The sequence below is a fragment of the Acyrthosiphon pisum genome, chromosome A3, assembly GCF_005508785.2.
Source record: "Acyrthosiphon pisum isolate AL4f chromosome A3, pea_aphid_22Mar2018_4r6ur, whole genome shotgun sequence".
NCBI lineage: Eukaryota > Metazoa > Arthropoda > Insecta > Hemiptera > Aphididae > Acyrthosiphon > Acyrthosiphon pisum.
The window spans coordinates 7110638-7137300 of record NC_042496.1 but is presented as its reverse complement, the minus strand read 5'-3'; the positions used below and the strand labels follow the sequence as shown (position 1 = coordinate 7137300).

At 26.9% G+C, this 26663-nt stretch overlaps 2 protein-coding genes across 2 annotated transcripts in view; both read left to right on the top strand.

Annotated features, from left to right (window-relative positions):
* Positions 1-1154: 1154 nt before the first annotated feature.
* LOC100162065 (rap guanine nucleotide exchange factor 4) overlaps positions 1155-26663 on the top strand; it is a 262441-nt gene continuing 236932 nt past the window's right edge. Inside the window, exon 1 of the mRNA XM_001947514.5 lies at positions 1155-1354. Coding sequence (XP_001947549.3) covers positions 1351-1354 — 4 coding nt within the window. The 5' untranslated portion in view covers positions 1155-1350. The remainder of the gene's footprint in view (positions 1355-26663) is intronic.
* Positions 7780-10113, top strand: LOC115034478 (FLYWCH-type zinc finger-containing protein 1-like). Its single transcript, XM_029491597.1, has 2 exons — positions 7780-8292; positions 8497-10113. The coding sequence occupies exons 1-2, from the start codon at positions 8197-8199 to the stop codon at positions 8635-8637; spliced, it is 237 nt and encodes a 78-aa protein (XP_029347457.1). The 5' UTR covers positions 7780-8196; the 3' UTR covers positions 8638-10113.

Here is a 26663-nt window from a genome sequence, read left to right as displayed (position 1 = left end):
ATTTTTTTTCAATTTTTACAGACTTTTTCCAAATTTATTATGTGAACTAGTGAAATGGTGAAAAATAGCTATTACATTTCCTTTGTAAGAATGAAATTCTGATAAAAATATTATATTACTTATTATACTATTTTTTACCATAAATTATCATTTTAAAAGTTTTTTAAGTATTTTTTTGAATGACATAGATTTTTAAATTCATATTCCTAATCAGAAACTAAATTAAGCTAATATAAACTTTAAATACTTATAACAAATGAACTATAATTCTCCGAAATTTGAATTTTATATATTTAAATACTTTGAATAATATTCTACTTCGGGATATGGAATAAAAAAAGTATGATGGTATTCAAGTATTCAACTGCCCTTTAAAATCTCCAAGTATGTGTGGCACAGTATTGTATTTTGCATATTTTCACTTTGCAAACTTGGATAATTTTAAGACACCAGAGTATACCGAAATACCGTGGCTCACGAATCGTGGATTGTCCGTTGATGATAATAAACTCTAATTTAAGACAACACCGATAATAACATAATATTGTAACTCGTCTACCGTATACCTATTATGTGGCTATGTATTATGTAAAACAATATGGTACCCACTTATAACTATATGTATAACTACTTACTTCAAAATTACATTATAATATTATTATATTGTACCTATTATGCATGAGGTTACATTATAATACTATTATGTCACTGATGTGATTTCAACAAAGTAATTAATAATTATTGTAATTCGGATTACATGTCTTGGATATTGATAAGTAGTATGTCAGACAGTAATTTGTGCATGTGAGTGGTGAGGTATATTATATTATATTATCTACAACCTATACCATAAAATCGTTTAGTGTCACCAATGAAAAGAAATACCTCAGTGATTCATCCACAAGCAAAATAACTGTTAATACATAATTTAGTATTTTTTTAGTATGTTAATAGGTAAATTTAAAAACATAAAAGCAGTAAAAAAAAAAAACATTTTATTGATAGGCACCTATACAGTTTTATGAAAAAAATATAATATGTTTTTGCACGTAATTTAATACTATTTATTACACAATATAAATAATGGTGCGGTGGTTATTATTAATTTGCGAACTGATGTGAATGTCGTGTGTTCAATGTTCGATATAATATAATATTATTAATATTATTGCGTTTTTTTATTTTCATTTCATATTTCGTGCGTGTTTCAGACCGTCAGACAGGAGCGCCAAAGACGTGGAGGCCATTACGTCACGGCTCAGACGGGTTGATACGCTGAACCGTCTGCCCAACAGCGTACTGCAACAGTTGGCGTTTGTAGGCTACTACGAGGACCTGGAACGCGGCGTTATGTGTAAGTCATTTCCATACACAATGCACATATCGTTAGACTGTTGTCGTACCATAAATATAATAATATAATATAATATAATAGCTGGTATAATATACTAGGTATATACCAACCTACGGGAGGATGAAGCTGACCGTCCTTTTTCGGGTCAAGTGCTTTTGCCCTCTGGCTGTTGGGTTTTAAAAAAAAAATGTCACGTGCCGTTGAATATAATACATTCAACATATGTATAAAATATAATGTAATATACTTTTTTTATCCACACACACACACACACATATTATACTTATATTTTGTTGTTTTATAATTGAAACTATACGGAGTACGGCAGTACGTTTAACCGAGTAGCTTGTTATATTATAAACTAAAAATTAAAAACGCATGGAACATAATCTTATGTTATATTATTAGATATTACTATTAAGGCATATAAATATACGACGACCGTAAAATATACTATAAAAATTAAGTTTTTTAGAAGTAAAATTTTATTTCAAAACCGAAGTTTAATAATAAATAATCATTCTTCATTTTTCATTTTTCATAGATTTACTATACATAAAACCCACTAATTATATTGTGATCATAAAAATAAAACTAAAGTTTTAACTTCATTGGTAACAATAATATTAATAATTAGCTCGATTGGTCATAGAACATAATATGTTGGTATAATTTATGAATTTCTTAGTAATATAAAAAGTTAAGACGCAAAAGTATAAAAATATCTGCCCTAATTATTATATATCTTGTAAAGTTGTAGCACATCAAATTTAGTAGGTATATTATTCTGTATTCAGTATTTCAGTATACACAGACAATAATTTACTTAGATGACCACAGTCCACAATGCATTTTTAATATATAAATATAAATATATAATATATATTTAGATTAATAAAAAAATTAAATGTATAATATGTTCACGTTACAATGAAACGCAATATGGCCGTTTTCTCGGGTACGTGGACGGCATAAAATATATAATTTCACCGTCCCACAACAGCTTTGTAGTATCTACGCGTTTAAGTTTAAATATTCAAACAATTCACCTCCACAAGGAATGCGGCACAGGTGCGAACCGTGTATGCATTTTTCAAAATCATCCGTTCCATTATATACAAACCCATGTTATCCATTCCCGGGACGACCGCAAACGATGCGGCAAAGGTGTTTTTGTAATATAAATACGATTTATCGAATAGGTAATTATGGAAAATAATTCATATTTTGTGTAATTAAGTATTTGTGTTACATAATTGCAGTGGTGTCTAAATTCTTTTTGATAGATATCCAACAAGAATATATTTTTACTTCAAATATTGACTTGTGTCTTGTATGTCATTACGTTAATGTAATTAGCTGCGAATTGCGATGGTAAAAATAATTACTAATTAGTATTGATAAAAAAAAATTGAAATTGTATAGGTATTAAAATTAAAAGGTATAATTACCTTAAAAAAAATAGTGGATGGCACTGTAAAATTATTGTATACGAAAAACGATATCGAGTGGAGGCCTCATGTAGGTCTGTCAATCTATATTATTCTTACTTGAATAAATATAATATTGTTCTAAGGATATTATATACATTTATATTGCTCTTAATAACATATTTTTATATTGGTAATAATATGGTAAGTTTGGCTAATTTATTTTTGACAAGAATAAGTTATGTATTATTTTATATTATACTACACTATAGCAGTACAGCTGATCCTAAATTAAATGCCTGTGGATTTACCCTTTCTTAAAATCCATGAAATGTATACTCCACAGATTTTTAATACAATTATTTGAGTTGTTTTTACCCGATATAAAATACAGCTCTAAAAATATATCCAATAATAATAACTATTTTATTTTCTGTAACCAATAGCAACAATATAAGTATATAAAAAAAAAAATCGTGAGTCAACTAAATTCAACATTTATGTGTTGAAAAGTAAAAAGTAAGTAATAAAAAGTAACTATCACTAGGTACATATCTTGGTGAAACTATTGAAAAAAATAACAAAAATATTATGAAAATCGGTTTAAGATTGTAGAAGTCTATATTAGGGTTATCGGTTTTATGTCTTTGATTTTACATATTAGATTAATTTATTAATTATAGCTGATCCTTCACGGCGTTTGCCCGTGACATATTAAATGATGGCATGATGCCAGTGTATTTACCCGTTTTTAAAGTTAAACTCTGTTATAAGTTAACTACAAATAATTGAAACACAGTCATTTGATTGGTTCAAAAAATACCAAGTATAAAATGTATGTCTAAAATTATATCTAATTATGATAAGTAATATTTGTTTTCCGTACCAATGACCCTGGACAAACTAAAAATATTCATTTTTTGCGTGGTAACAATTCTCAGTATCTTTATGAAAATGAAAAATGAAAAAATTAGCTCAAGAATATTATGGGATATGTTGACAATGATGACAATGATGACAATTCTGATGACTATGGAACAAAAAAAAATTGTACCTATATTGTTAGATATATCTTGTATTTTGGATTCATTTAAATTATAAAACAATCGGATGTTTTGAAGTTTGAATTATGACTATCACGCCGATACATGCAGCTAGTATAATATTTGATATTTTTATTAAGTGTATTTATATTATTCGAACAAAATTTAAAAAAGATTTTCAGAAAACGTTGATTTCAGCGTACTACCGGAGACGGCGTATGTCTATAGCCTATAGGCTGCATCTGAATAACCGAGAAAACACTGAAATTGTTTGTTTATAAATTCCCATTATAAACAGGTAAGAGGTTTTATCATTGTTTTGTACCCTGAAGACGTATATTACACAATTTATTTTTGTATTATCTGTAGTGTTTATGTTTGTTTTAAATAGAAAACACCCTTTAATAATATGGTACTATTTAAAACAGTAGTTATAGCAAAAAGTATACATTTAAGTTTTATTTCAGATTCAGGACGAAACGATGAATGTATTGATTTTACAATATTTTTTGTGCCCGTAATCGGTATAATATACGATAAATAGTAATAAAACTGCTTTAATTTTCAATTTCAATATGACAATATCATTTTGATAGAAAAGTGAATATATATACGATACTTTTGGGGTGGAAGGTAAAAACAGTATTTTTCTTAATAATCAGGATAATCAAAAACAAAATTAGGGACAAAGGGAATTTTTAAGTAAAACCAGTGAAATGTACGATATTTTTTTAGTTTTTCCAATGATTATTGCCGGTTACAAAATATTTTCTCAGACAAAAAGCATAAAAGTTTAATATAATGTGTTCGGCATAAGTATATTTCATACTGAAACCAAATTACCTTTTAAGTATTAAAATTTCAAACAAATGTTTTAATTATAAAATAGCCATTTTAAATTAAAATGTAGACGAAATTACAAATTAGATAATTAAACGAAGAATAACGATTTTAGTTTAATTTTTGTTGTTCAAATATATTATTTGTGGGGACTTGAAATGTTTAGGTATACTATTATATTTTATAAACGCAATGATATTTTTAAAGTATTTAGATTAATTTTAAGCTATTACCATAAACCTTAATATCTTATACCTACTAATAGACGGGTCATAGTAGCAGTTCGAACTATAGGACGAGAGGGTGCTGCTGGAAGTACATCGTGTACTGCGCACATGCGCGTTAATGAGTACTTACAATATTTTCAAAACCGTACCAGACGTAAAGTACGATAAAATGCTGTGTATTTCATGTATAGTATTTGGTAAATAATAATAAATAATATATAATAAATAATAATACATTTGTACTTTGTACTTTAACTTAATCTATCGTCTATGCTTAAATTACATAAGTCACAAAATAAGTACTATACTAAATTATTTTATACAATAGAGGTTGTGCAGAATGGTAAGCCTGACATCAAATTTTGCTGCTTCACTGTTATGTCTCACTATGCGGCTCATTATAGTGCATATGGTATACTGAAGGATCGTCTATTAGTATGAGGTCTATGGTAATAGCTTAAAATTAATCTAAACACTTTGAAAATATCATTCCGTATTTATACCATGAAGCTATTCACACTGTTCTACGGTAAGTCAGTATTTATTACTATATTGAATCCAAAGTTAATAAAAAATACCTATAGGCTATAAATTATTATACAAAATATAATATTTTTCATTAGTAAATTCACGCTACCGTATTATTAATAGTAAAATAATTACTATAATTATTATTTATCGCAGTATAAAGTATACTTAGTACTACATGCAGCTAGGCTAGCAGACCGTTTCCGCTTGGTATTGTTTTTGATTGGTATGATTTATCTTTGAATTCAAATATAATGCACCCATTGCAGTGAATTACTCAATGAGGTACACTCGACATTTACAACAGCAAAACGGTTACTTAGTACTTCCACCTTTTTTGTTATAAAATAATTTAAATTTTTATTAACTACTCTTACCTAGTGTAATTTTAGTGCATAAGCGTTCTAGATTATAATATTTTCGATTTTATTTTCTTCGCATCCTACGATTTTAATATTTGTGGAGCTATTTATTTTTGTAGTACATTAAAATTTGTATTTTATCTTAAAATTGGTAACAAATTATTAATCTCATAAATTTAATAGTATTTGCATCATAACAATTTTATTAAATTGACCATAAACAAGCATACCAGCGTAAATACGTTGTGGTATTACGCTGAGTCTTGTTTTGTATTATAAATAATAAATATGTATTATATAGGTACATTCAGTATTTACACTTCCGTTGTTGTTGAATTCTATAGATAATCGAAATACCTATAGGTATAAGTGTACACTTTTATCAACCATTATTACGTTTACAACATAATGCAAGTATGTAACAGACTCAATACTATCAACTACCTACTTCCGTTGAGCATATTAATAAATTCATAACATGTTTTGACTATTTTAAATCCACTTGCTAATATAATATTTGCAGAAATTAAAAATACTTCTATGTTTGAATAATATACTTAGGTAACTAATTTGTTTATTTAATCTATAAGGTTTTTTAAATCGTTTTGAGAAATTCAATAGTAATTTTGCATATATTTACAGGTTTTGAATTAGTACATAGATTTATATAATTGCAGAAATTATTTGTATATTTAATTATAAAATTATCTTGAGTAAAAAAATAATTTTGATTTGTATGAATATACAAGTACATATATATAGTTTTCCTTGTATCGATTTTAAATGTGTAGTGTAAGATAATATATTATATTAGGTATATACATTACACACAAATACACACTATATAATTAGTAAAGTTTGTTTAAAGAGTTTGAAACCCCAGGAAACACTAAAATGCACTCAACTAATTTACTTCAAGTACATCTTCAGTAAAAATATAAAGATTAGTGTAATGTATTGGACGTTCCCAAAAAAATAAAAATAAAGAAATAGTTGTGTATTTATGAGTCAGGAATATAAATAGTTCATATAGAACACGATTAATACGACTATTTTAGTAGTCGAATGAAACGAAAAGCGTATTGATTTTAAAATTATGTTTTTTATTCCATTATTTTCTGTGAGCTTATTCTTTCAAAAAGAGATGGGAATACTCAAAAAGTTACATTTTAGCTCCTTTATCGATCGAAAAACAAGTCTCAACGGTTTTTTAGAGGCTTCTAGAAATTCGAGTTAACTTGGTTTAGCGTATGTTCAATTCAAAACTTTTTTTAATGGCTTATTATTTATTTTTTAATTTTTGTATCACGATTCTGCGACGATAAAAACTAAAATACCCAACACGTATGGTTTGTGTGTCGGGGCCTATTCTTTTAATTCAATTCGACAAATCTTTACTTAACATTAATATTATAAATATAATAACAGGACTATAATATCTTATTATGAATTATGATAATCATTAATCCTCTATAACTAGCCACAAATACGCTTTGATTTTGAATTTCTTTTTCGTGTCCATGATTTAATTATTCCTCTTAACTATTTATACATTATAATATATACTAAAAAATAATATGCATACAATTATGAACTATTATTTTATTATGTAATTTTAAATAAAATTACTTTTCAAATTTCAAGTTTAGGGGCCGGAGTGGCGCAGTGGTCACGCAGTTGATTACGACTCACACAGTCATCGGTTCGATTCATAGCAAAGTGCAAAAAAAAATGTGTGTGGATTCTTACGCAGTCACCATTTTCCCGTGCTGTCGTCCGATTGCGTCATCCGGTTTCCAACTAGGTCCCACTCCACTGGGAGTGAAGACCGCACATGTCTCCTCTTGGAGAAGGGGGGTAGTATCATGCATATAGTGATATATACATAGATAAATAGATCACATGATCTCCCTACTACCCACTTGTGATAAGCATTGTCAAAGACCTTGAGGTCGTTACAATGAACAAATATAAAAAAAAAAAAAAAAAAAATTTCAAGTATATAGATTTTATTAATAAAAATAAACACATAGGTAATAATATAAATAATATGTATTATACATTTGGTGGTTTGAATAATCATCGTAAATATTAGTGTATAACTTTATAATATACAGGACATGTCGCCTCAATACAACATATTAATACAGTCATACAGATGTACACAACGGCTACACCTACAGCTTTTACCTCCGTATTTATTTAACTTAGTAGTATATTGCATTTGACTGAATCTTATCTAATAGTATTCACCTTCTAGCTAGCAATGCATTCAAGTATACTGGTTTTTCATTTTATAATTTCTATTTAGTAATACATTGTACTGTCACTGTGACACTGTGACTGACGCTTTTACAGTTTCACACTTTTATACAGTTTTACAGTTTTTTTTAAAATTTATTTTAATTTTAAATGGAGTTAAATTTTTTAAGAACTGCAAAAGGTAAACATTTTTTGGTTCAAAACGGATATACTTTTACAAAAGAAAAAGATGGTGCTGATTCCAAGGTAAGATAAATAATATTACTGTTTATAACATTCTATGCTCGTATCTATAATAATAATAGTGGGCGCGCGGAATAACACGGCTGCCGTAATTAGTCGTCCGTCGTTTTCGAGCCGTGGTGGTCCGTGTTAGAATAATCTGTGTTGCCCGTTAATTATTAATAAAGACCGGATTTATATGCATTGTTTATTATTTTCATTTTTCAGATTATTTGGAAGTGCAGTCAATATGCCAGTAAAAAATGCCGTGGAAGGTGTCATACACAATTAAATAACGTTGTTTGGGACTCTGACAATCACACTCATTTACCAGAGGCATCCAGATTGGCTGCAATCCAATTTATATAAAATAAGTCAAAGTATAGTAGGAAATCCAAATACGCCAAATAAAAAGAACAAGACAGTCAGTTGGGCTGAACGAGTAAAGAACATAGTAGCAGATTATCATAATCGAGAGTTTGAAGATTATCTTCAAGGTATTTCATTGAATATATACTTCCATTAATTAATATACATATTTAATTTTTTTTAAATACTTATATCAATTTTATATCAATTTTATTAAATTATACATATTTTTATAATTTTTATCAATTCTACTATATATTAATATAACAATATTATATGCTTGAAATATATTATTTATCTATAATGAAATTACTGCTATATTTCATGCTGGCGGTATATATACTGGCGATATTTCTTCCATGCGATATAATGGTTTCGCGATATTTTGGTTGCGATATTTTGGTCACGTGATATTTTACCGGCGATATGTAACTACTGTATAATATCTTGCATGAGTATGAATATAGTTAAAACGATAATATTTATATGGATTATATTAAATGAACAAGAATGATTGTTTTTATTTTTAAATTATAGTAGGATATATTATATTAATACATATATGAAAACAAAATATGTATTCACACTTTGCTGCATACGTATTATAAGCTTAGCATGGAAAAAATTTAGAAAAAATGTCATGATTATTCATATTATTGTAAATTAAACTAAATAGGTACTAACCTTTATTTTTTCACACATTTTCTTCGTACAAAATATTGTTATTTTTGCATATTTTACTCTTACAAGTTCCAAACGAATGCAGCTCATTATTTTTTAGTTGAAAAATAATATGTGATCTTAAAGTAATAAGCTATATTCTTGTTATAAAAGTGTAAAGTTCAAGAGATTAACCAAAATTAGTGTGTATTGCATAAAAAGAAATGTGAGTGGCCTTTAAATTACAAGTGCATTGTGTTTTGCTAAATAAAGGTAATGGAAGATTCCCAGCGAATTTAATGTGACTTCTGGGGTACTAAATTGCGTAGGTACAAATGTGCCATTGTGTTTTCCAGTTTTAATATAATTATAGGTATTTTATTACTCTACTATACAGGATATCTGCATATTTAGTAGTATAATATTATACGACTAAATTCACGTAACATCTTGAGACAATTTATAATGGTCGACTAGAGTTTTTTTTTATTTTAATAACCTACTGACTCCTAATATTATTTGACATGTGTGTGTACTTAATTCTAAAAAGCAAACACAAACAAAAAGTATAAACACGTTATCAAAGCATTTTTATTAATTATCATTCATTGTCTTTGTTTTTAATATTTTTGTGATATAAAGTGCAATTATTTTATTTATTATCATATTATTACAGTTTGGCCATGTTCTTAGTTGATAGGTATGTAGTTTATAGAGGGTGTACAAACAAATTTATGTTTAAATTTTAATTTTAGATTCTGAGTGGAACGATGAATGTATTGACTTTACAATGATCTGTGTGTTTTTTGTGTCTGTCTGTCTTTTTAAATCTAAGATTTGAAAATGTAACAAAAGATTATTCATAAGTTTTTCTATCTTTATCAAAAAAAATCTATTTTCGAGAAAATCGATATTGGTTCTTGGTGCAACTCTAAAACAAATGACCTAGGTAGGTACCTGAAATTTTTACTGAATGTTTATACTAGCATTTTCTATACACCATGCCTGTTTTAAAATATTTTGACTTATTTTGAACTCTTTACGGACATTTTCAGTTTCCATTTTTTTTAGGTTTTTTTTCTATAAATATCAATAAAATTTTATTTGTTGGTTAAAAAATCTTGAAAATTTAATAGAAGGCACCTAATATATTGTTTCAAAGACAGATGAAAAATATTAAAAATCCATAGTCACAATTTTTTTTTATAAGCATTTAAAGTTCAAATATTGACAAAATACGTAAAATTTACGAAAATTTCCAATTTATTTTGAGTTAGAAATTCATAAAATTTTTTTTTAAATTTAAGATCTGAAAATATAATAAAGGTTTCCTCATAAATTTGTCTACCTTTATCAAAAAAATAAAAAATGTCTACAAGAAAGTCAAATTAAATTTTTATGAGCGTTTGAAATTCATATTTTTACTAAATTTGATATTTACTCGATTTCTCATGTAACGATTTCCTTATTTTGTTGTAATTAAAATACGAATAACTGTAAATACTTGAAAATTTCACTGAATGTTTATATTATAATTTTCTATACACCATACAATTTTGAAAATATTTTGACTATTTTTGGGCTGTTTACGGACATTGTCAGTTTTCATTTTTTTTAGTTTTTTTTTCTATAAATATCAATACAATTTTATTTGTTGGGTAAATAAGCGGGAACATATAATGCAAAACTCCTAATACATTGTTACAACAGCAGTTGAAAAATATAAAAAATACATAGGCACAATTTTTTTTTATAAGCATTTAAAGTTCGAATTTCGACAAAATTGATCAAATTTAAAATTTAATAATTATTTCGTAGTTAAAAATGTATAAAATGTTCAACTTTTATAGCGAAGGATTGAAAATTTAAAGCAAGGTTCCACGTAAATAGGTTATATATAAATTACGTTGTTCACAATAATATCTTAAAATATACTTCGTAATATACGCTGTCTGATCATCTTCGATCAGAATCGTTTTTCTTATAAAATGATATTATATCATTGAATTCAAATTTAACACCAGCCAGCTATAACAGTGACCCACTTGTAACCTACTGTACAGCAGAGCGACACCCACTTGCCCACATTTTTAATCCTATATATTTATAGGAACAACTCTTTAATATTAGTATTTTTAATGTTCATTATATACATAATTTTATCATTAAGGTATAAAAATCGTTTGCAAAAAATGTATACAAATTAAAATAGTAGGTAGATAGGTACTGACACTATTATTATAAGGTAAATATTCAATAATATCCTGTAAATTTAAGTTAAATCAAAGTAGTTGCATACATTTTTAATTTATGTTAAATATGTATAAAGTATATATTTCATATTATTTTTTCTTTTTACGTTCCATCAAACATTTTCTTGCAGAAGTGTGTAGATATTATTTAATAACAACGAATGTAATAGCCACCTTAGGTGCATCACGTATAAGTTACGGTTATATTAATAATTATTAAAATATATTATAATAAATTGTGAAAATATTACCTCGCATAATATACGAATAAGATATTTATATGTTTTTAAATATAAAAAAATAATATACAAATTGCAACGCGTTCAGATAAAATAAATAAAATACATTTACATTTCAAGTAGCTATTTTATAATAAATATTATTTTTTTACTTGGCATTCACGTCTATGTTTAAATATAGGAATATTTCTACTCTAATAGGATTATTTATATAATATAAATGATTAGAGAGAGAGTTGTATGGTCAGTTTTAATACATTATTGTTTAACATAACCCCAGCACCGGCACGATAAGAAGAAGATCGTTTAACATCATTTTTTATGCTATTTGTTTATATAGGATAAATAATTGGAATCGATTATCTATTGTATGTACGATCATCTAAATATTATTTAAATTTGTTTGGTTGGTTTGAATGTTCATTCCATACCTACTACAATAATGCTTCTATAAAATTAGCATTTATATCAAATAATCAACAGTAGTCATAGGTACCTACCGAATTATTGTACCATGTATTATTTTAGCTTTATGGTTCGTGGTACAAACCAATATGTGTTTTTGATTAAATTATGAACAATGCAAACAAATAACGTATACCTATTACGTATGTTGAGTAAATATAAATATAGGTACATCGAATTAAGATGAAACATATATGTGTACTGTACTGTTTTTTGAGTCATGTCAAAACAATATAACGTGATTATACAATAAAATACTAAACGTTAATACTTATTATAATAATATTTAATTGAAATTTTTACGTTGGTTAGTATAATATACAATATTTTGTTCTATAAATTATAATTATATATTGTATTACAGTATTATGAATTGTTTTGTAGAGCCAAAAACGTGATTAGAACGAGGTTTTCTAGTAATATTTGTACTTAGTAGGGTTGTAACGACCTTTCGTGACTGTTGGGGTACGCAGGTGTGATTTGGAAAGCATTGTTGGAGGACGGGTATAGGTCGCAAAAGTTTTTACGGTCCAACAATTTTGTTTGTCTGTAAAAGTAAAAGTTTATATGGTTCAACAAGTTTGTTTTATCTCCTATACCTTTGAAGAATATTATATATTCACGTTACCTATAATATGTTATATTACGTATATTATGTTACGTGCCAAAAAGGAAAATGTAAGACAAACGTTATTGTAAGAGATGCCCGGGCAATGTCTACAATTCTTGCCTAGGTATACAGTAAATTGGTCAAAATCAAAATATTTTCTTAATTACTATTCGGACATGGTGTACAATACCCGTTTATCTCTGAACAAAGTAGACAATATAATTTGTTACAAAAAGTTAATAAAAAATTTCTTATACAAACTAGATAATTATATTATATTATATATTATATAATTGGCGAATGAACTGTACACTAGCTTTATTTCGTTTATAAAACTGATAAATCTATTTCGTGTAACACAAATATACTACCAAACCATTTAGATATCTTCAAATGACGTGCAGACTCTTCCAATATGCATCACTCGGCCCGATTACTACCTGTTAGTAAACTCATATTCTGAGTATTCTGATTTTTGAATATCATAACTCATGAGAGTATAAAATGGAGCGAAGTGTAAATTTTATTCAGATGATGAAACATAGAGCAAACAGTAACGGAAAATATTATGCCACTCAAAGTGTCACAAGGGAAATCAATGTTCTACTAAATAAATAAAGTATTAATTCATTTTGAGGATAACTACAAGGAAATTACCTTATATTAAACTATTTAAATTAGATTAATTTATACATTTTGATTTTTTTTTTATAACAGATACCTACGTATATTAACTTATTGACTTTTGCAAAAGGTCCAACTTACTAACTAATTATATATGAATGTATGATAATATAATACATTAATACTGGATATAATAATCAGAGCTCTGCACCAGAATAATTTATTCAGGTTTCGGGTGTTCAGACACTGGAATAAAATATTAAAACAAACGTTTGGGATTTAATAAGCGCTATTATTTGGGTTAATAAGGGTAAGATCTTGGAACAATTAAAAGAGTGAACAGACTTACCCATAGACCACAGTTTATTTGTCTATGTATATGACGTAGATATATATCACAAGAAAAACGTATTTCTTGCCTGTTCTCGGATATTATCAAAATAACATAGCCACCTCCCCGCCCCTTCCAAAAGTTGTGCATATTTGCACATTTGTTATTACATTTAATAATTAATCGGTACTTGTTTAATAAAACTTCCAATTATTATTCAAATTTGTAAAATAAAATAATACTTGGGTTTCGGGTTAACGAGATTGTTTTATGAATATTATTTCAATACAATTATAATTAAAGGTTCAAATTTGGATGAGCATGCTTAAAGTGAACTACCTTGTATAATATACCTATACACGAGTTATATACTTAAATTATTATAATATCGTTTTCATGCACTACGTCATAATATAACATCGTTACGAACATTTTACCTTGTTCGCCCACCAATTTCCTCCGAAGAGCTACGACGACGTCAATGACGTCACCCACTTATGGCATCGGTATAGCCTAATTGAACCCGTGGGGACGTCCCACACCTGCCACCAGGTGGCAAGTGTGCGTGAGTGTGAGTGTTTTGGTTAGGGGTGTTCTCTCGAGTACGCGGTAGAGAGGAAAACTGTTAGGTATATGTATTATTATTATTATTATTATTATATCTACGTAGACCGATGAGTTATAGCGACCCGCCGACCGTGACCGCGGTAGTGGTAACTATAATAGTATAGTCGTTATATTATGTGTGTGTGAAAATATTGGATTAGGTCCGACTCTTTTGTCCAAAGCCATCAATCACGTGGTTGCCTTGCGTTAGTTTCGGTTACGCGTTAAACTTTTTATAAACGAGAAGCGGTTTAACAATAGGTACCACGAGTGCGTCTCGCAGACATCATCTATTTGTTATATAAACGTTTTTGCGTAAGTATAATATGTTATATATACGCACACATCGTCAGTTACAATTCGCGACGTAGGTAACACTGCGTAGGATAACACATAAGGTGATTCATCAAGCATTTTGATTACCACTTTTTTTAACTAATGCATTCAAATTTTGATTTTTGGAATTTTTGGTGTACCTATATTTTCAAATAATTATATTTTTGTATGCCATTTATAAGAAGCCTCTTGTGGTGAAACAAACTTCTCGTTTTCAATTGAGAATCGCTCTTTTTCGCTATAAATTGTTAATACATTCACTAGGTACATAGTGAACTGAGCTCCGCTAAAAATCACTTTTTCAATGAAGTGATTTATTATTTCTTACAATTTAAAAATAAAAAAAATATCACATTGACTTGCTGAACCAATTAAAGCGAAAAAGGACAGTTGTCCAACAATTACCTTGTATTCTTTTCACGTGTTCCGTTTTTTTCTTATTCAGATGGGAAACTTTTTTTGTTTCTTTACACTTCGACACTTTGTTGGGTTAGCACTGTAATAGCAAAAAATCAGTTGGTGTGGTATTCTTTCAGATTGAAAATTGAACATAATATTATGATGGTCATAATCCTAAAGATATGGTTGTTTTAATCCTCTTAGTGGCATTTGACAAAAATCAATAAACATCATAATTATTATGAAAAATTATAAATAATAATGTGCGATCACGATTATTCTATATTTAAATTTTGACAATTGATTGACCGATCTCTGTTCAGAAGTTCAGTACTGATATTTAAAATACAAAAATTAATCATAGCTTTTAATTTATAATTTATATACATACACTGACTCTAATAACCACATGGCTCCCAGATTAACAGTACTTTTGCAAGTACAGGTTCCAATATGAATCAGTTAAATTAAAAAAAAAATTTAAATCGTCTTCCTATAATATTAATACGATTATTTTAAAATAAGGTAGTCTCGTTAAAGTAATCACGCTCTATGTATGTATACATTATATATATATATACTTGTATTTATATTATATTTATATTAAAATCTGCTATTGTATTCAAACAATGCAATGAGCAGACATTTTGAAAAGAATATGAAATATAGTCCTGGGAAGTGCCTTAATTTATCTTCATTCCATTTTTCTTAAGAGTTTATGAACATAAGGGTATCAAGAATAAAAGATTATAATACAATTGAATGATAATAAGCTCCGGTCTTTCCATTTATGGAGTAAATTTGAGGTTACAAAATATCGTTATATATGTATTATGAAAGAAAATTAAGTAAATAATATATTAAAGTTCATTATGCATATCATTTTTTATGCTAAAAACTGAAAAAAGAGGAACATTTTTAGTTACTAAATTATAAGTAACGGCTTGTTTAAATTGATGAATTTTTAAAATATTTTGTGATGCTAATACCATATTTGTTATTTCGCTCATAAACTTGCACTAATTATTATCAAGAAAATATTAGTTAAAGCTATTGAGTTGTTAGAATGAAAAATAAAATTCATATAATATAATAAATTATTTATCTATAGACATAACTAATTAAAAATATAAATTTAACATTACAGACAAATTACCAATGTATACAAATTGCATTTAATACCAGAGACCGATAAATACGTCATAATCAACCATTATAGAGTAGATAAATAATAACTATAATGAATAAAAATATCAAATAATTAAAACAAAATATTAAATACTTTTTTTACTGTCACTTCTAAATTTATTATACTGGAATTACATATAATACATGGCTATAACATAGTATACACAAAACTTCAGATTTGTTGCAATTTTATAGATTTTGTACCATTTTGTTCGCGTATTCGTTGAAAATTTAGTATCTGTATGAAATAATATATAAACGTATATGCGTTCATGTTCTAGTAGCATTTGAGTTTTGAATTTTTTTATTCTCCCCGGTGAAGCTCACCATCGAAGCTATATATTATATTGAGGCATAAATCCTCAACATACGATATTTCAGTTTAATGATTTTGGTATGGTACATATATAATAATATTATAGTATAGTATATATATGCACAGTGAACACATAATAGTGAACGGCTTTGGATACCAGGGCGGTCGTCCTTTATATCGGATCGGCATGCATGTGACTGCAAATCGAAGATTAAAGGACCGGCTGTGGTATAATACCTTTTTACACGGCGTATTCCAATGTTCGGCAGTGCCCTTTCGTACGTTCTTTATTTAATAATTATAATTTACTATGCATGAATAGAAAATTGAATATTTTTATATCACGTAAAGTTATATCACAATACAGGATATTTCATATTATCTGTTCCCAGCCCGGTCAATAAATTGTCTACGTATTAATGTTTTTAAAAATTGTTACCGTGGTTTTCAATGGTTCACTATCTAAACGTTTTTCTTAGAGATCTTAGGTGGAGAACAATGCATAGAGCCATGTCATATTTAAATAATTTTTGAGTTCAATAAATATTACTATTATACAAAGTATTCAAGTAGTTAGGTTAGGTACGTATGTTTTAAGCCAACCAAGGGCGAAAGAACATATTTTTTGTCACGCCTGCACCGAAAGTTTGGTTTTCGACCACGGTTGAAGCGTTAGAAAGCAACCTTTTTCCGTCCAGCGGGTGGAAAAGAGGAAATCCCTGAAAGTGCCGGGCGGAAAAGAAGAAGTCCCCAAAAGTGCCGGCTGCCGGGCGCGTATCCCCTGCACAACCAGAAACTAAAATGTATACCTACCACGGTCCTTCCAGAACATAAACTTTTGGTTACATCTTAAATGTATAGTATAACCACCTTGCATGACGCATTAACATTTAAACATATTTTGTAGAATAGTCTATAATTGTTTCATAGATCCCTGCATAACCTTTTCCATGAACGCAGGGGCGTGACAAAAAATAGTATGTGTGGCTCGCGTGGGAAGGCCATTTCCCGCCCTTGCCACACAATATACTATTGTGTAATAGCATGGTTAGCAAGAAGTTCATCAGGGTGAATCAAACCACGTTTAGACACTCATCTTGTATTATAATATTATATTACTTATAATTTATATTATACCCTACGTCTTACATGTACAATAGGTACTCGTATCTCCGATATCTTCGTTCACCTAATCGGGCTAATAATAATGTAAAAAGAACAATTTTTTTCCGATCAATAATAATCAGTCAATTATTTCAGTTAAAAGGTTACCTATATTTATATCATCATGTGAGATTGATCATAGGTTCACGTAATAACGAAGTAATAACGAACTAATCAATGAACATTTTTTTCTGACGCCAAACTTACGGGTTGATATGAGTTCAGTCGTTTGCTTTAATATATATATTGATTAATACTGAAATTATTACATTATTACACTATTCCTCTTATCCTACATTGATTCTCTATAGTCTATAGTAAGTAATTAAATCTATAGTAATCAAACTATTCCTGTTAATTAAATCTGGTCTAAATTCGATTCTGAAAACTGGGTTTAAAACGGAATAACTATGGACCTTGTACTAACCCTAAATTATTGTCATTAACTCATGAATAATAATATCTTTAACTCCAAGGTAAACAGTTGAAGTAAAATAATTTTTTTTTAAAAGAGTACAAATTTAATTTTAACCCTTTCAGATCAGTATTTAATCGGATGAAGATAGCCAATTTTAATAAAAAGCTGTTTTCCTTAGAATTTTATAAAGATTAATTTTCTGCAATAATAATTGTTTTTGGTTTTTACCTTTTATCAGAAAAAATATTAATATAAACAAAAAAAAAAAAATTGTCTATGTTCTGTAAAACAAAAATACGCATATTTGGGTGTTGGCTACACGCTGTTACATGTGTAAAATTGATAACAGTAGATAAGAATAAGCAAAATAAAGTATATGCAGATGTATGCTCTGATGCCTAGTAAATCGGATTGGTCATTAGATTACATATTGTAATAGTATTAAGTAACGCGTAGATATTTACAATAATAGATTATTTATTATCATAATATGCACATATTACATGAATGTTAGTGTACAATGCACAATATAGAATATTATACCATCTATGTGGCTATGTGTAGGTAGGTTATTGTCATTCGTCATCTTATACTACGGTGTACGCGTTAATCAGTGCATTTTAAACGTATTCATAATTTATTATGTTTATAATTGAAGGCGCTCCACCAAAGTTGTTATGCAACAGCAGATGACATTATTAATTTACTGGTGGTCATATAATATAGTTTATTGGATTGTATTTGTATTTTAATTAACATTTTCAAAAGGGTAACGATTGCAGTTTCATATCAAAATCGCATTAAATTCACGACGTTCTACTTAATAATCCCATTGTGTATAGATTATAGGTCCATTATAATATTATAGTAACGTAATAACATTAAAATAAATCTTAAGCCATAATACTGTCTGATAAATGATAATTTACTGTATTATGCTAACAATTAGTAATTTCGTCCTGTAAAACCACGACTAGCATTTTTAGACTTAACTATGAGTTAAATAATTTGTAATTATCAACAGTTTAGTGATTTAAAAACAATTTATTTTGAAACGCTTATTGGAAACAACATAATACAATATTATATAGTTTGAAAAAAAATTGCGGGATACGCGCAATATTCAATTCAGAACATATTTGAATTTTTGGTGATAATTTTCAACTAAAAAGTAACTATTGTGTAAAATTGTATTTACTCTAAAGCTTTAAGTAAATATTATGTATATTTAACATAATATTACTTAAGTAAGTTTACAATTTAGGCGTTTCCGCCATTTTTTTTGTAATGCTCATTTGTTGATTTATATTTGATACCTCTATACACATTAGCATTTTGACAAATTTATGAAATCATCAATTTTCATGAGATCCAATTAAATACAATTAATTAAAGATTGCTATCAATTAATTAGTTTCAAACTTATTTTACTTTATACCTCCTCATACTCTTTAACCACGAATGTTTATACTCTGTACTTGTACCCCTAATGGCTTTTTAATTATAAAAGTTTTGTACTAAGTATTGAATTACATTAAGATATTTAAAATTTTAATGTGGTTGCCGTAATTTATTTAAATTTCTAGAATAAATTGTTTTTACATTATATATTATGAGGTTTTATTTAAAAGTTTATCTATGTTTGTGTAAATTATACGTATGTGAACAATATGCATAATGCCTTAATAGTAAAATACTAACAAATAGATTATAATTAAAATCTAGTTATTTTAAATTTCATATTTTTACTTCGATAATAATTATACATTACATCTCAATATAATGTTACTAGTTTAATAAATTGTTTATACATTTTTATTATTCTTGATAATTTATTAGGATAACTTTTTAAAATTATAATTTTATTCATTGAATAAAAATTATTGTAAATACGTATATTATTCTTCTTTTATATTTTATTATTATTGTTATTTTTTATAGATATATTTAAGAATTTTTAAAATATATTAACTTCATTGTGTATAAATAATAATAGTATTAGTGTATACTAACTAAAAATTACAGTTTTAGGTAGAAATTTAGTGAAATTTTAAAAAACTATTAATTTGAATATTATGATAGTGTAATTAATAATATGTATACACAATATTTTAATTGTTTTTAATAGTTGTTGTGTATTATTAATATTTTTTTACCGATAAAACTACATTTTTTTAACAAATAATTCTAAGGTTAGGCACATAACTATTTGTATCATAAAATTACTGCAAAATGATACTATAAGTGTAGAATATATTATGAAGACACAATATGAGTAGATAAATAAAAACCATAGGTAAATATATTACTTTGAATAAATTAAAAAAATGTCTATTATGCACAATATGTTTTTTATTCACCCAGTACTGTATTCTTAGATATATTTAGATGATTGGAATTAATAGTTAATTTCTTATTTTATTAAAACCAAAGATCTTGAATTTTTGAACTATGATTTCCGTTTTTTTACTTTTTCTATTTTTCCCGATGTATATTATTATTTTCTATATTTGGCGGCGACCACATGGTAAATCACATCAGATTCAATTGGTTTTAAAGTCCTTTGGGAGATCAATGTGTATTTTCAGTTCACAAAAATATGGCTGCCAATAAAAGATAGGGGAAAGAAGGGAAATGGCGATTAGGTCAGACGTATGAAAACCAATGCTTAATACACGACGATTTCTTTTTCTTCCGGATGATCTCTTTCATAGTTCAGATTGTACGTATTCCCAATAGGTTTATTTTATTTGTCTGAAAATGCGTCACACGTTTAAGATTTTCACTATCATATCCACTAGGAACCATAGTTTATGACCGCAAGGAATTATATATATTAAACCATGTATGTGATCGAAAATATTTTATACAACCAACATTTTGAGTTTTAAGATTTATAATTGATTGTAAGGTACCTATGGCATGAGTAGGAATAAACAAACGCGCGTATTATATCACAGTAAAAGGTTTTTTGTACAGTGAGGAAAAGAAAACAATTATATATTATAATTAAAAATTACTTATATTTAACCTTCATAATCCAGTGGTTAAATTTTAAAGACTGTATTTATAATTTACTATAGTTTTACTATGTAGTTATTAACTTAAGATATTTGTTTGTTTTACTATTGTTTTAGAAATGAATATTAAATTAAGATTACGCTTTTGTTTCTAATAATTTTAATTAAGTAAATTTAATTTTAACAATTAAAAATAAACCATGGTTTTTACATTTTTATTGTGATTTAATAATTTAATATTTTTAAATAATGAAATATAAGTATTGATTAAAACTATTCAAGATGATTTATATGTATGACATTTGGATTATTTTTATGGGCAGTGTTAATCCGGATAATAATTTCCACTAGATGGCACGGAGCCACGTTATTATAAAATACTTTAATTTTTAAATTATTAAATCAGTAACCTAAAATGTATAAACCTTTAAACTTATACATAGATACATTCAAAGACAAAACAAGACAAAAAAATACTTGTGGTATTATGACATTGAATGCAGTTATATAATTGCAATAAATGAACAATATTATGTGTACTCAAATACTATAAATGACATAATATTATATAGCATTTTATGTATTATAAATTTATTGTTCCTATCTGTGTACCTCTATTGCCTACACATTACGCCGTGCAATAGATTTTGTGAAACCTGTTGTGGAAAATTCCTTGAAAATTCCTTGAAACATCATTCAAATATCAAACAATATTGACATAAAATTCATTTTGTGAACACGATTTTTATCCATTGAAATTACTATTATATTATGTACAGTTTATAAATAAGTTACTCGTGTCTTGATAGTGACACAGATAATAATTTTACCTACTTGTCCATTAATATTTTTTCTAAGCCCGACCATTTTTATTTTAAAATGTACAAAGTTGTGAGCATTTAGTTAACATCGCTGTTGCTGAATATACATTAAAATGTCTTTATAATAATATCATGCTGAAACAGCTAAAAAAGCAAAATACAAACCACATGAATTTTGGTACTATAAATCACAATTTTTTTTGTAGCATTAAGTATTGGATGGTTAAAAAATACAATGACCATAAAATTGATTATGATTAATGCATACGCTTTGTTTTACAATAGCTAGTATACATTATATAAATTGTGATTAATTAAAACTCTTTGTCGCTATACTGGGGACGAAACTATTAAAATACGAATTTTTATTGTTTTTTTTTTTTTTAATACTTTCAAATATTATTGTTTAATGTTTTAATGTTAATGTTAGTCTGTAAAATATTCCATGATTAAGTATAATGTCATAAAAATTGATACAGGTACAAACTTTTCAATACTTTATGAAATCAAAACAATGAAGTCATATTAACGAATATTCGAATGTATGTTTATTTTAACAGCATATACAAAATATATGGTCGAAATACAATTGATTTAGGTGTTGTATAATATTATACTTTGAATTATTATTATTTGAATACTCGTTGTGACTGTTCAAACAACCGATAATGGTTTACACGCAAGCGCGCACTGTTCCTGCAACGACCAAAAAAGACAAATTAAAAAAAAAATGACACATTTTTTGTATCGATTACTTTTAAAACATCACTTGGTGCTAATAACATGTACACAATTATCTCAAAATTGTATCAGCTTAAAAGGGGTTATAAACTGTTAATATTAGTGGATTATGGTGGCAGGATACCCTCATATTATTTGTCAAATGTGAGTATAAAACGTAATAAAATTGAATACCTTCCCTTTTTTTTAGTGTGCTATATTGGTTGGCGTTAAAGTCAGTCATTTCAAGTCAAAATATTAATTATTTATGATTTAGTAATTAATCCATCGAATAAAATATGTGCTTCCGAAAAATATACATAATTTTACGCTCTTTAAATTTAATAATAACAACTCCCCTGTATTCTGTACATTCAGTAATTAACCAGTGACCCATGGTATTGCCGTATTGGAAATATAAAATGCAATTTCACAACGTTGCACCTGTAATAGACAGGAATAATTAATCCTACCGAAAACCCGTCACCTTATGAAGGATTTTAATAATAACAAAATAATTGTAGTGCCAGAAAACCTCGCTTCATAATAATTGTTGGTGTACTATTTATGCTCGAAACAAAATTGTGGCATTAGTAGACGTCACATTATGGATTAATTTTTATAGTTTTCTATAAACTTTCTATTATTTTCAACCCGATTGGTTAGATCACAACACAAAATTTCCTTTGGTAAAAATGTGACTGGACAATGGAAATATCACATTTCATTCTATATAATATTGTGAGTATACAATATATTTATCGGCGTTATTATTATTTTGTTATACATTTTAACGTCATGTCAAATATATTTTATTCAAACAACTTTAATGGTTCGTTATTTTTTTGACTTAGGTTATTATTGTTTTACTAGAAGTTTAGAAACTTCTAATAAACTATGTAAAATGTAATATGTAATATAATATATTTTATACTAATTACATTTATGTTTTTGAACTGGAAAACATATTCAATGAAAAAATATTTTAATTTGCCAATTATTTTTCGATATTACAAGACTGTTTAGTAAATAAGATTTTAACATCATAGAAACTCGATTTTTAAAATAAATTGGATTGGCAGGCTTCATATTTAAAATGTATTGACAAAACTGATTAAAAACAGTTTAATCTTCAAGTAAAAATAAAATATTCATAAAAACATAAAATCAATATATTTATCGTTATTATAATATGCCATATAATATGTAATTAATAATCACCCAAATTAATAGTCTACGATTATCTGAAATATATTGCATATGCAATGTTTGGTATAATTAATTGTAGTTATTAATCAAATATATAAATACAAACTTTATAAAAAATATTTGATGAGTTTAATTTTTTTAGCTTCAATATTATAAAATATTTTAAAACTTATTTTAATCAGCTAAATCACGTTTAATAACTTACAATGTTTATCATATAAATATTTTTAAGATCATTAATGTGCATTTGATAAAGAACATTTTATATCTTTAACTGTCATAATTTCACAGTACCTGAAATATTAAAAGTGGTTAATCGTATGATGAATTAAATCAAATATTATAAAAAGATATTATTAATCTGTCAATTTATTTTAATGCAAATTTTATAAGAACGTTGAAATTTCCAATATTATTTATGAAATTAATTTATATTTTATAAATTTATATTGATTCAAATGTAATAATTTATTTATTTTATTGAGTCTTGTAATTTTTAATGTTGATTAAAATTTGTTTAAATAATGTTCAAACTACGATTTGAGATATTTATCTAGATTCAAAAAAAAAATACATTTATCAATTAATACAATAATACGCAATATTTTTGTAAAACATTTACAATTTTTTATTCAATATTTATTTTGCGTATTTATATCAATTATTTTGAACTTCGGGGCCATTCGTTAATCAGAAATATACAATGATTTACATAGTCGGCGGGGCTCCACAATATTTGCACATGGAAACGCTGTCAAACAAAAGGCGCCCTCGATCTCTGCAACTACCTCTCTTGCGTTTAAATTATGTAGGTATATAGCTCAGAGATAAAGGGTTCAGCGCTTCAGTAGGTAAACGCATGGATGATAAACAGAAAACACTGCAACGGTGAACGTACGCATATCTTGTACGATCTGACTTTCCTCTTGCTTCCGGAATAATAATAAACGTGTGCTAGCAAAGTATTGCTATATTGTACACTTGTGTCGTTTGCAATTGAAAAAAAGCATAATACATAATATCATTATACATTTTACTTGCGCCCTGCAGGCCGTGTATTCAATATACTTATGGTATTGTGTCGATGCTTAAATTCCTCGAAATTTATGTAAAGAATATGTAGGTGTACCAGCTAATATACAAATTATGTGGAATTATTTAAAAAAAAAAATAAAAAAATCAGGTTTTAAATACTAACATTTTTGTAGAGTAAAAATGTTTAAAAAACCATGTGTTTAAGCAGATGCTCAAGTCATATTCTTATTATTATATTATTATTTTTACAGTACTATGATCAATATTTTGTTAATTTTTCAATCACATTAATACAGATATGTCTTGACAATGTGTCGGTATTTTTAGACTATGGTTTAACAAAAACACGTATTTTCAATATTATTGAGAGTTTAACATTATGTGGGAACTATGAACGTGTTATCAAATAAACTAAATGTATCGAAACGGGTTTACTACAAACTATGAATTTATTGCAATTCAAATTATAAACAGGACGAAAATGATGAGTCTCGCGTTTTGGTGGTGGATAATAACTTTAGGAATTATGCGTATAATATGTGGTTATTATGCCGTTAACGCTCAGTCAACGGTAATCGCTTATAACAACAATATTTTAGTTGTCGTAATCCTTTCTGTTTACCAAAAGTTAATTTGTTTGTGAATTTGGACGTATTAGTATTTTAAACAGTACTTTTCTTCATTTATCATATTATATAGGAGTGTTTTATGTTATATTTTAGTTTCGGAGTCAAAAATGATAATTATATTGGTTTAACAGTATTGGTGTGTATTTATTTTTTTGATTTTTTTTGAAGACACTTTTTGTAATAGAAAAAAATAATAAAAATGGTTTGATCTTTAACTTCGAGAGTAGTTTCTCGTAGAAAATTGGGTTTAGTTGGTACTTTGTGAACCTAAAGTTTTCGTCAACAATCTCCAGTACTTTTCTTTACCATCGGTAACTCTAAAAAAAAATTATGGTAATCAGGGTGTAATTAAAACACATCCATTTTTTAAAGAAACGATATGGTTATTTTGTTGAATTCACCGATTTTCACCAAATATTTGCGTATTAAAATTTTCTAGATATATATCATCACTTTAAAAATATTTTCCTCTTTTTGAGCTATTTATATACATTTTAAATATTTAAATTAAATACCCAACTCAAAATAATTTTTGAATTATAACTACAACAAAAATACTGAGCCCATTCAGATCGATACACGGATATAAGTTCAATAATTAAATTGTATACTGTCTGTTAGAACATAACTTGATCAGTTTTGAAAAGCCATAAAATCGATAAAAGTGATTCAATTATTCTGTACAGAGTGATTCGAATAAAAGGGCAATTTAACATTAGGAACATTCGATTTTGATCGAAATTCTTTTGATTCTAAATTTCAGTGATCACATATTTACATTAAGGGGAACTCATCATATTATTATTATATTATGTTATAACAACATTATTAATTATTAGTTGATTTATGTGTATAGCTATGCGCGTATAACTATGCTTATAACTATGCATATAGTTCATTAGTACATATAAGTATAAAATGTATGTGAAGTTTCGTTAGTTACAAAGTTAAAAGTTTTAATAGATCCATAAAATAATAATCTAT